The 12,003-nt window shown below is 46.1% G+C and overlaps 4 protein-coding genes across 4 annotated transcripts; 1 reads left to right on the plus strand and 3 right to left on the minus strand.

Annotated features, from left to right (window-relative positions):
- Window positions 1–313: 313 nt before the first annotated feature.
- Window positions 314–1,277, minus strand: EDB93DRAFT_1255517 (uncharacterized protein; the record flags this gene model as incomplete). The annotated part of the gene is made up of 4 exons (XM_041453794.1): window positions 314–688; window positions 737–874; window positions 926–1,101; window positions 1,160–1,277. 4 exons carry the CDS (start codon window positions 1,275–1,277, stop codon window positions 314–316), a joined length of 807 nt encoding a protein of 268 aa, XP_041302463.1.
- Window positions 1,278–1,739: 462 nt separating this feature from the next.
- On the minus strand, window positions 1,740–4,011 carry EDB93DRAFT_1243134 (uncharacterized protein; the record flags this gene model as incomplete). The annotated part of the gene is made up of 6 exons (XM_041452100.1): window positions 1,740–2,018; window positions 2,073–2,314; window positions 2,349–2,676; window positions 2,698–3,014; window positions 3,075–3,087; window positions 3,154–4,011. 6 exons carry the CDS (start codon window positions 4,009–4,011, stop codon window positions 1,740–1,742), a joined length of 2,037 nt encoding a protein of 678 aa, XP_041302464.1.
- Window positions 4,012–7,357: 3,346 nt separating this feature from the next.
- EDB93DRAFT_939644 (P-loop containing nucleoside triphosphate hydrolase protein) lies at window positions 7,358–8,684 on the minus strand. Its single transcript, XM_041458012.1, has 2 exons — window positions 8,667–8,684; window positions 7,358–8,610 (listed from the first exon to the last, which is right to left on the minus strand). Exon 2 carries the CDS (start codon window positions 8,533–8,535, stop codon window positions 7,735–7,737), a length of 801 nt encoding a protein of 266 aa, XP_041302465.1. The 5' UTR covers window positions 8,536–8,610; window positions 8,667–8,684; the 3' UTR covers window positions 7,358–7,734.
- Window positions 8,685–10,569: 1,885 nt separating this feature from the next.
- On the plus strand, window positions 10,570–11,939 carry EDB93DRAFT_939686 (P-loop containing nucleoside triphosphate hydrolase protein). The gene is made up of 2 exons (XM_041458013.1): window positions 10,570–10,982; window positions 11,036–11,939. The coding sequence occupies exons 1-2, from the start codon at window positions 10,864–10,866 to the stop codon at window positions 11,682–11,684; spliced, it is 768 nt and encodes a 255-aa protein (XP_041302466.1). The 5' UTR covers window positions 10,570–10,863; the 3' UTR covers window positions 11,685–11,939.
- The last annotated feature ends 64 nt before the right edge of the window (window positions 11,940–12,003 follow it).

Below are 12,003 nucleotides of genomic sequence, written 5' to 3' on the forward strand. Positions count from 1 at the left end.
CCCCCCACCCCCCTGTCACAGTGACAATAACACCAATATATCCATATATGGTAACTATTTTTTGATCACTTTGATCCAAAGAACAAGCAGAAAGACAATGATTGATTGCAAGGGAACAGCACGAGTACACGACAATGGGAACTACTGTAGCACTACTTCAACAGCATGTTGTAGACTATGTACGAGCTAATAGAAAGCATATTCCTGAAACAATAGAGATGTAGTGAGCAATACGAGAGAGCATGTGTGATAGCAATAGAAATAAATGCAAGTGAAGAGAACATCAAGCAACTGAGGCGGTAGGCTGCTGAAGTCAAGTGCGAGTAGTGCAAGTGCACTTGGCAGGCTTGTAGCTAGTAGAAGTGGTCATAGAGCGTTTGACAGGATGGGAACTTGATGCAGGGACATTCTCCTTGTCCGTCCCAGACGAAACGTTTGGTGGGGTGATCCAGCGCTCCTTCGGGATGCACACACTGCTCTGCTCAAGGTCTGTCAGCATAATATCATTGCGGGTGCTTGCAGGCAGCTCAACACCCTCTGATCTGTACCCAGGAACTGAATATTCATCATGCACTGTCATAACATGCTCAAGCATGTTGTAGCACCAGATAGCATCAACAGCGAGAACAGGTGCCTTTTGCGAAGATCTCCCAGGCTCTGGGGGGAGTACCAGATAGCACAGTGTGCACTTGAGAGGGAGGTTTCAGCAAGGCTTGTTCTTCAATCCATTGTCAACAGCTCCATATTTGAAGGCATGCTGATATTTACAGCATGTTGTCCAGGTAGGTGCGCTGCTTGCAGTGACTGTGATCATGATGGCACACTCTGGCCATCCTGAATGCCCACAGAACCCGCACGGATGATGCTCTCCAACCTAGTATTTGGAATAATCAGTGTTGCAAACAAACATTATTAAAAGATGTACCTGTTCCTTCATACTGATGACCTCGCGCGTGTTGCATAATGCACGAAGGATGTGTTGACCCACATGGCATCGCATATCCGGCACCTTGGCTTCACATAGCAGACACATTGTGACATGCTCTCCTTTGGATGCTGTTAACAGGCTGTTTGCCTCAGCCAAGAACACTGCAACAGTCCCTGAAATACAAGAAAATCATCAGAAACAATGTGCAACATCAAAGCAAATGAGACTTACCATCAGAGAACTGGTAAGGGAAAGATTTCACATTTAACAGCATGACCAACACAATAGACCTGAGTGATAGCTTCATTTGAGTGGTTTTTGCCCAGATGAGATCGCAGGCAGCTTGCATAGCATTTCAATGGATCTGCCACGTGCTCTGGCCACCGTTGACTTGAGAAAACGCATTGCTGTTGATGTCTCCACATAGGCAAATGAAAGTCAGTTCAGGATTCACGGGTTCCACAAGAGGACCCGGAACAGTGACAACAATGACACGCGCTGTGGAGTCAGATGTTCCTTGTATAATCAATCAAGCAGTGACATATCCCCCATCCCACAAGAACATCTGAGTGGCATCAGGCGAAGCGTCGGTTGGAATGACACTGAGGAGCTGTCCTGTGATTTTTGCAGTGGAATGCAAAGATGTCATGATAGTTATGTCAATCAATGCGCAAGATACACCATTAAGGCTTGCCGATGTAGAGCGAAGGACACCAATGGAAAGGTTATGACCAGAGCGAAGGATTGTAAGAAAAATATCCCTGACAAGGAATAAATTCCTGTCCATGATCTGTCCTGCAGACATATCAATTCATTTATTCACCTTTGTATAGCCTTCCCGGACATGCTTGAGCCGATTGAGAGACTTTGATACAAAGTCCTTGTTGATGACGAGTCGACATATAGTCTGCTTGTGGATCCAGCGTCCATCATATAACACATAGTCGTCTGGGCGTATCCTGGGTCCATGTGGCAATGATGGGGAAAGCGCGTCTGAATCTTGAAATGTCAGCATGATCTCGTCTTCTTCTACATGTCCATTATACTCATCTAGCTGAAGCATATTGCCATCCTCAGTTGACAAGATGGTCTCCAAACATTGTAAGGGTGATGAGCTTGTAACAGGTGGGGGAAGTTCTGGTACATGGCTTGGGTCTTCGAGTTCCTCCTCCGTTGTGATGCCGAAGTATTTGTTCTGTCCAAACAGACGCAGCATGTCGATGTTAGGGTTGTTGAAATGATCAGCAAAGGAATAATGAACCAAATCAAGCTGTGATGTGATGAGAATGGAGAGCGCCAAATCACGACCATTGCGCCACACCAACAGGAGATCACATCTGTTCACAACATTATCACCCTTCCAGATCTCGTGATTGATATGATCAACTCCCTCATGGTGTAAGTTTGAGGCGTCGATGACCCGGATCAAGCTCGGGATGACGTTTAAAAACACCATCAATATCCTTTGCAGCACCAAGACGATTGATGGCCTGAGCGTAAGAGCATGCTGAGTTGTGTCCCCCAATCATATGTGTACAACCAAAAAGGATCTCAAGGGGGTTGTCTCCAACATTGCCAAGGTAAAAGCGAGCGTGCGGGTCCAGTGACTGTTGCTTGGCTAGAGAGAAGCAAGCATTCTTCACCATGGTTTGAGTGTCATGATAAAGCTGATAGGACATGAATGAGCGCCGATGAGCATGAAAAAATGCATAAGCCAGGTGCACATAATGACTGAGGTATTGGAATTGCTCAGACAGAGAGAGACAGACATTGATAAATGGAGTAAGAATTGATTCAAGCAGCGCACTGAGGAGAGAAATTGAAATAAGGTCGGCATGAGTGTCAACTATGAGGGAAAATGAGTTGTTCAAGACATGGCACTGAGATTTTGAGAACTTGATGATAGCAAGCATGAGTTCGACAGCACGAGGGACATCTTGGGGATTGTCAGGGTGAAGGAGTTTCATTACTGCTGCTTCATCATAGGCGGGCAACCACACCAGATACCATGCAAGCATCATTGAATTTATGACACGGCCATTGTTTAGGACTATTCCCCCAGGTGCCCAAATAAGTGTACAAATGCCTAGATTCAATTAAATAAATGTCAGTTGTTATGACATTCATAGTGGAAAGAAGCACTTACATTTGAAAACATGCTTGAAGTCAAAATCAAGTGTGATTTCACCTTCACCCATGATTCAATTGAGTCCTGGCAAGTTGACGAGCGTCCCATACAAAGGTGATTCAGGAGGTAGTGGGAACCTGACAAATAACTTATGACCAGCAGCACGCCTAGTCACATCACCATCTGTCGCTAATGACCAGATTGGGCTGACGGACTCTGATGCACCAGTCCTGTTCCAGCTACCAATGGCATGGGCAAGGATACATTCCATATCAGAGGCATCTTCGGACTTGCAGGTGGGTGCCGCTAAAATAGGATAGATCTCATCTTTGCCAAAGCAAGAGATGCTGATCACTGTGAGTTCCTTCCCAAGGTGAAGTTTGCCATTGTGAATTTTTTGCGCGATGTGCACAGTGGACTTGTATGTGCGGAGGACGGGTTCTACAACATGGGAATGCTTCCAGCAAAGTCCCCCAACCTTATTATACTTGCTAAAGTGAACTGCCATCTCCTCAAGGGCAATTTCATCAATCATCAGACTGACACCATGCAATGATGCGAGTGACAAGTGTGCACATGTGGTCATGACAATGTTCCAAATATTCTGGTCAAACTGCTCATCTCGTATAGGACCAATGGTTGGCACAATTGAGGTGAAGATCAATTTGGAACAGAGAGTATGGAGAGAGGGGAGACCGAGTGATTGATTCAGTGCAAACAGGAGCTGGCGCCCACCGAGCCTGAAAACAAGAGTTGCAATGTTGAGGTCATCAGCACCATAACCTCGAGGGGTGTATGCACCCTCGAGAGCATCCTCAAGCTTATTAACAACCTCCTGCACACTGGAACCATGACGTAGAGCAATGTCAATGATTTGGTGGATGTAGGGGATATCTTTTTCAGATATGGCCATAAGGAGCTGATTGTAGTCATCCAGTTGGGTGAGAGATCGCATATATTTGCGAGAATGATCAAGTTCCTATTTAGTGTCAGTTAAAACACTTATCTGAAACTATGTAAACATACCTGCAATTTTAGCTGCTTAATTTGTTCAGCATATGTCTTTGCAATATCTTGCATGTGTCCAAGGCCGAGATACTTGTAATTAGTGTGGTGCTTGGGATCGCGAGCTATTTCAGAAAGGTACGTTATGTGTCTGTGCACATCAGAACACTCATTGCATGGTAAGCCCTGGAAAGACATATGCGTGCAATACTTTGATTGAGCACGAGGAACACTCAGCTGTGTGCTATCGATAGTGAAAGGCAATGCATCAGGGCCATCATGATACTGACTCCAGGGGAAGAGCATGAGGAATGGACGTAGGTCATCTGGACAGACAACAGTGACTCCAGGACAGTCATTGAGGTGAGAGGAGGAAGCAAGACGGCTTAAAAATTATTTGGTAGTAGTAAGTATGACATTATGAACTAGAGCCAAAATGAAATCAGAAACATACCTGTGATCTGAGGTAATAAGGGATTGGGAAGGTGAGAATGCAGTGATAAGGGACTCAGAATGCGATAATGATCAAACATCATCAATCTGAGCTTGCTCCATCCGTCGTTTAGCCTGTATGCATCGCTTGCTGCCTCAATGACTGACCAAGGAGCTGAATTGGCCTTCATACCAAAGCATAATGCCTGAGGGTATGCTGGTCTGGCACCATTCCTTGCAGTCAGGACAATGAAGGGTCCATCTCGGACCAGTGCTGTCAACCTCGAGGCCATTTGCCCTGAATACATCATACAGCACCTTGGCAGTATTTAATCTGAGTGCTGCATCAATGTTGAAGTCTGGAGGTAGGGCAATTGATGGTATATGCGGGAACTCTGACTCTTGGGAATCACATCTACCGTCGGAATTCCAGTGATTGGATAGTGTATCAGGCAAAGTATAAGATTCTGAATGGTACCCATCTACTAAATCTTCAGGGTGTAGTTGTACTTGGAAATCTATGGTGGGACTGCAAGAATGTCCAGATATATTAGAATCATTAAGAGACGTGCAATTTGATCCATGCTGCGAAGTTTCATTTGAGTTGTTACTGATACTGGGTGCTGAAGTGTCGTAAATTAATGGGAACTGGCCTGCATGTGATGGACGAGTGTTAGAGTACATAATAAACAAAAGCGTGTCTTTGAAAAGGACAGTTGGTGGGCCGACAGGACAGAGAGGGTATAAGATTGGTATAAGAGTTGTAATAAGATGCGCGTTATTGATATCAGACGCGACTTGATATCAAAGTCACATGTTCTCACACATGACATCCAAAATACTGGATTTTAGTGAGCAACGCCCTGTAACACGCATTTTTCATTGATTTAACTATCACAATGTGTTCTACGCTAGCAAACCCCCCCCCCCCCCCTCTTGGTCTTCAGTCAACAATTCTACTAACTTCTGATGCCGCTGTAGAAAGCTGATCTCCGCTGGGCTCAGCAGAAATTGTACTACCTAGACAACAAATATTTAGGTAGATCTTAGCACGACCTATGCTGCTATACTTGCAGAGCAAGTGCGTTCGATCCTAAAGGGATTGCTAATTGGTATTAGTAGTAAAAATGTGTCAGTAATGCAAACAACAAAATGTCCGATGGTGCGAAATGATGTCCGAAGGTACTTATCCAATGTCCGAAGCCAAAGTGTGATGTCCGAGATTTCGGACTTTCAGACTTCACAATAATAGGTCGGAAACTTTATAATGAGTGTCAGATTGCGAGCGGTATGCACGAGTATAATGAGTGACGGAATATGACGGTGAACGAATGGTAATATTTCGCAATGCAACTAAGAACTACGAGAATATTCTGGGTGATCTGCAGAGTTGGGAAATGGCTCCTAACTACTGGATGATGATTGCTACGGGTCACTACAGAGTATTTAAGTAAGTACGTAGAAATTCGGAAAACTACAGGCGAAGATAGTAGCGATATATTTCGGGTCCGATGTCCTATGTAATAAGACACACACAAGGTGCTGCGGACATGTAATAACACGGTCCAAATGTCAGAAAATGTGCACGGGAATAACTACGCACCTAGTGAGGCTAGTTCGGATGGACAGGACACGGGATGGACAAGTGCACGCGAAGTGCGATCGGCCGATGCGATGTCCGAATGTTACGACTTGGATGGTATCTGTTGGCGACGCTCAAACAGAGCGTGTGTCGTCAACGGTCGAGGACGTCCTTGGGCTAGCCCAAGGTTAGGGGTCTTACTTGGCGAGGCTTCGGCAAGTAAGATTTGACGCCTATGTCCAAATCGGGTAGCTTACATCAAGCAGATGCTAGACGATGAGCTGTATCTGCCAAGACTTACGACACCCGAAGGTTAATCGTAAGATCGTTGTTAATTAGAAGGACGGAAGTCCGACTAGTTAACAGGGGCTTTGCTTGTCGACAAAGTCGATGAGCAAAGATTGAGACTATAGGCTTATCCGCGAAGAGCAGATAAGAAGATAGAATATAGACTGCTGGCTAGGCAGAAGAGATCACTCTGGTGAGAGTAGGAGGTCAAGAACCAAGTAGATTCAAGTTAGGGAATATGTTACATGGTAGCGAGTTTATATAGAGGACGGGAAGCGTATTAGTGGATGATAACTCGTACTACCAAGAGAAGTAAACGGTAAAGGGTATGACCATAATAGGAAGGCACATTCAAGGTGAGACACGGGCGAGTCCTGAACATGCAGATAAGAAGTGAGTCAAAGATCAGAATAAGAAGTGAAACACGCAGGGGCACGATCGTGCAACTGCGGAACTAAGTATAAGTCGCATGTGCGACTGCGCACCGAGTCAGAGATCAAGAAAGGGAATAGGGTAAGGGGATGCGTCGTGCATCATATCATAGGTTACCGTCTGGACGGTAAGGGCAAGGGGACTGTCCACAGGATCAGTCAGGTGGTGGAACGGAGCATGGGTATGCTTCGTCAGCGAAAGGATCCGGCCAGATGTACTGGCTCTGCTGAAGCAACAGGTAGAGAGCGAAGGGGAATGCGAGGATGACAAGGATGACAAGGGTAAGGTCAGGGTAAGGGTATGACGTGAGGGCTGATACGAGGAGGATTAGGAGAAAAAATGGTAGGGGCCCAAGTGTCTAGATGTTCTTGTAACACCAAAGGTCCGATGCGCCGGATCCAATATGGAGTGGCCCGGACATGTGTGCATATGTTTCGGGTGTTGATGTGAGTATGGAAATACGTGGTTTTGAGCCCAATGCCGCGACCATCGCTACACCGCTATCGAGGAACTCAGAACGGTCTGCTGGCAACTTCAAGTGGCTGTGTATTAAGGTTTAAAAGCTTATCTAATGGTGGGCTGTATGTTCGGCATTTCCCTTTTGCACACCTCTTGAGGCAATCAACGAACAAAAGCTTTCCCCACTGACTAAGCGCAACAATTTTTTCCCATTCCCACGGGTGCGTTTGCAGGTGTTTGAACGTTTCTGACAGTCCAAGAGAACCCTTTCCGCTGACGTGGAGTCGGGGAAGCTCGAGATACCGTCGGCTAACGTGGAGACCTCGATCTGCGCATTTATATAATGCAGCTTGAGACTGAAATACGAGCTATAACTGTTTGCAAATATGTAGTATCATGTATGTACCGATCCATAAGGCCGTGTTACCGACAATGACAGTCTATAATCGGATGAGGCATAAGTTCAATGGGAGGTCAAGCTTACTTTGGCTTGATCATCTCAGCCAACTCTCTTGCGACTTCTGCAGATATGCCACAACGCCTCGTGAGTTGAGGAACAATATCCTTCCTTTTCACATGCGAACCTCCTACAAGTAACTCCTTCAGCTTGAGCATAAACGAAACGAACAGGCTGTGTCCTCCTGTCCATGCCTGCTTCTGCCCGTCGGCAGTAAATTCCTTAACAAGCTTGCGGATCGTGATGCGCGATTCTTCATAACGATCTCTGTGTCTGCCGTCCAATTTATTGGCAGCGGTGATGCACGCATGACCGGCGACCTGAATCTTGTACTTGTCGAAGGTCTCCTTGTTTCTATCCCACCAGTCCTCCATCCTAGTCTCTCTCTCGAGGTTTGTGATGACGAGAACAATGGGAACCTTCTTCTCGCAGAGAAATTCGTGAAAGAGCCGATAATTGCTTTGAAGTGTGGCAGTGACTCTGCCGGCGCGAACGCAGAATAGAAGTAGATCAATGCCGCCGTTTTCATCCAATTCCCTGACGAGCCGATAAGCGTTTTCGACAGACTCGATGTATTCTTTGATTCCCAGCTGCGGTTCCTCGAGCCCGATGGTATCGAAAACCTTATACGAGCCACCGTCGAAGCCCATAGTGTATTCTTTCCACTGCAATGTACAGCGTTGCATGTCAGGAGATGTGTGTGCTATCTCCTTTCCCGCCATGAGGTTGACGAGTGAGCTTTTGCCTGCTCCCGTCTCTCCAAAGAGTACGATAGTTTTACGCCTGTCCGCGCTTGTTAATAGAGAAGAAAACCAGGATGTCATCTGGAGACTACATGCCTGGGAGAAGCCGGTGATGCATTGGTATTGAGACTCAAAGTTGTTCTTGGCGACTTAGTCCTACATATTTCAATATGAGACGACCACAGTACGATGAGCATCTGGAGACTACGTACTCTGAAGTCATTTAAAGAGGGATGCTCCTGATAGTGCTCAATTGAAGCGTTTGGCCGACACTGAATTCGGATGCGGCAGTTCTTATAAAGACAGACGTAAACTTGCAGGACATCACGTTTCTTGCGCCCGTCCTTTAGATGCCAGCCCGTGGTATTGAAAACGGCACCCACCAGATTCTCGAACAACTCGAGGCAAACTCGTGTTGGACTCGAGGACTTGATTAGTAACCACCTGTTGAAAAAGATGATAAGTTATAGTTCTCGAAGTCCGAATCTCACGTTCATCATAGTACGCGTTGATCACGGACAAACGTAGAGCAGCAACTACGTCGTCTTTTAGTCCCTGCAGCTGCATGAAGTCATACTGTTTCCACGGGCCCAGCGCTTGTCTGATTCGTCTACATCCCAACATCGGACGGAAGATTGGTAAATGAAGACTTTGGGGCGGTGTTGTTACTCACCTGGGTTATTGAAATTGAATGGTCACAACTGGTAAATATTGTCCTGCTTTGAACGAAGTGTTGCCAACACACTTAACTAAGTTTAATAATAGTTATGTAATTTGTCGATAAGTAAAGCTCTATCGCCCACTTCCGATGCCTGAAGCGCTGACGCATCCCCCAGGACATTCCCGCTACTACTCTCTCTGTCCTCGGGCAGCCGTGACATTAGCTCTTAGAATAAAACCTCGCTCTTCATGTTTTTCATATCTTGGAACCAAAACTCGTCCCATCCGACCTCAACTTGAAGACCAATCAAAAATGTGCGAATGCAAAACATCCTCTTCAAAGAAACAACGAATTTGTCGCAGTCTGCTGTTCTCGACGTCGTCTTTTCCTAACCCCGACGCGCATTCCTTATTACCGTCATCAGCGGCAGCACCTTACCCCAACTGCGGTACCACAACCGCAAATGAGGACTCTGGAAGTCCATCATGTTGCTATTGAGTCTCGTTAGCCCGCGGCGCTTTCCATGGTCAAGAATAGGCACCTGCCAGTGCACTTTTAATTATCGACTTTCGCGGTCCCCGATTAAGCTCTTCACCGGTCAACTGCTTATAGCATTAATTGAACAACAATGTTACTGTTCCCCCAGATTTGGGATTACAAGCACGTTCAATCACGCATGCTGCTACTATCACGTCTCTGGCACCGCTTCTTCAAAGAGATGATTGACGCCTAATCAATTACCTCATGATGCATGTGCATGTCTGGTTGACCACCTGCCGCATTGCTAAGTATGTCCTTATCCAGGACTGAACAGTTATGTAACTCCTGCTGCTTAGAGCGTGTACAAAGCCCAACGCATACGCAGCATGCCTCCTACACCATCCAACGTTGTTTCGACAGCGTATGGAACATGCAGTATCCTTGCACTGTAGTTGATTTTCCTTGATCTGGCACCTGGACGTCCGGAATTTGACGTATTAATAAATGATTTAACTAATCGAAAGATTCTAGTACTTCAAAACACCAAACGCACAAGTCAAGACCTGCCCTTCGTTATTTCTTGTCTTGTCTGGAGTTGAGCCATATTTGCAATGTCATCTGTTGGTGGAGAACAATCTACTGTAAGTGATGACTCTGGTGCCTCATCAGCACAAGTTTGACGTGAGATTATTTTCACTTTCCAAAACAGAGCAAAGCTTCGCATCACGCACAAGAAACCTGCAATGTTGTAATTTTTGGAGAAACGGGCGCTGGTAAGAGCTCCTTGGTCAATTTGATCCTCGGGGCCCAAACGGCGCCGACATCCTGCGATGCTATGGGATGTACAATTAAGACCAATGCGTATGACGTTTTACTTCGGAATGGGTCCTTGAAGGTAAAGCTTTTCGATACCGTCGGTCAGTACAATTCTCTGCTCTTTGGTGTTTGTTGCTGATCTGGATTACAGGTCTCGGTGAGGGTTCTGAAGGAAATGTTCCCGACAAGGATGCTCGAAGAGTTGTGAAGATGCTACTTCGAGATCTTATGAAGCAAACTGACATTCATCTCCTCATGTACTGTGTGCGTGGTGTGAGAGTGACGAAGGCGCTCTGCCGCAACTACGATTTAATCCGCTCCGAAGTGAACGAGAGAATTCCAATCGTTCTTGTCGCAACAAACTTAGAATACAAAGGACCAGACATGGAACAATGGTGGAAGGATAACGAGCGATCCATCTCAAATTTTGGGATGATCTTTGCTGGTCACGCATGTGTCACCACAGCGACTTTCGACAAAGATGCGGGGGTGAGCTCAAGCAGCGCGGTCAACAGTCATACCATGCCGTCTGTCGACTTATCGAACAGTATTTCTCAAAAGAGGCTGCAAGGTACGGTTTTTAGTTGCTCCTCGTGCAACTCTGATTAGTAAGACTTTGAATAGTAAGAACAGGGATAGAACTATCGTACTCTTTGGAGACACAGGGGCAGGCCAAAGCTCGGTCGTCAACCTCATAGCGGGAAATGAGGTAGCACGCACATCTCCTGACATGCAACGCTGTACAATGGGGTGGACAGAGTATCATATCGGCTTCGACGGTGGCTCGTACACAGTTTTCGACACTATCGGACTCCAGGTACCGCAACTGGGAATCGAAGAATACATCGAGTCTGTCAAAGGCGCTTATCGCCTCGTCAAGAAATTGGATGAAAACGGCGGCATTGATCTGCTTATATACTGCGTTCGCGCCGGCAGAGTCACTGCCACACTTCAAAGCAATTATCGGCTCTTTCATGAATTTCTCTGCGAGAAGAAGGTTCCCATTGTTCTCGTCATCACAAACCTCGAGAGAGAGAGACTAGGATGGAGGACTGGTGGGATAGAAACAAAGAGACCTTCAGCAAGTACGAGATTCAGGTCGCCGGTCATGCGTGCATCACCGCTGCCAATAAATTGGACGGCAGACACCAAGTTCTTTATGAAGAATCGCGAATCACGATCCGCAAGCTTGTTAAGGAATTTACTGCCGGCGGGCAGAAGCAGAAATGGACAGGAAGACACAGCCTGTTCGTTTCGTTTATGCTCAAGCTGAAGGAGTTACTTGTAGGAGGTTCGCATGTGAGAAGGAATGATATTGTTCCTCAACTCACGAGGCGTTGTGGCATATCTACAGAAGTCGCCAATGAGTTGGCTGATGCGATCAAACTAGTTTGACCTCCCATTGAACTTGTACCTCATCCTTTACAGACTCTACCCTCACGAATCGGTACATACTATACTACGTATTTTTTATTTCAGTATATGTAGATGCACAGTAAGTAGTTAAATGTGAATTTACTGGTCACTATTAGGTACACGAACATGAGATACTTGACTGTTGTCAGTCCAGCACTCGACGTGCCAGACTCCGT

Source organism: Suillus bovinus (genome assembly GCF_016758785.1).
Source record: "Suillus bovinus strain UH-Sbo-P2 chromosome Unknown EDB93scaffold_95, whole genome shotgun sequence".
Classification (NCBI taxonomy): Eukaryota; Fungi; Basidiomycota; class Agaricomycetes; order Boletales; family Suillaceae; genus Suillus; species Suillus bovinus.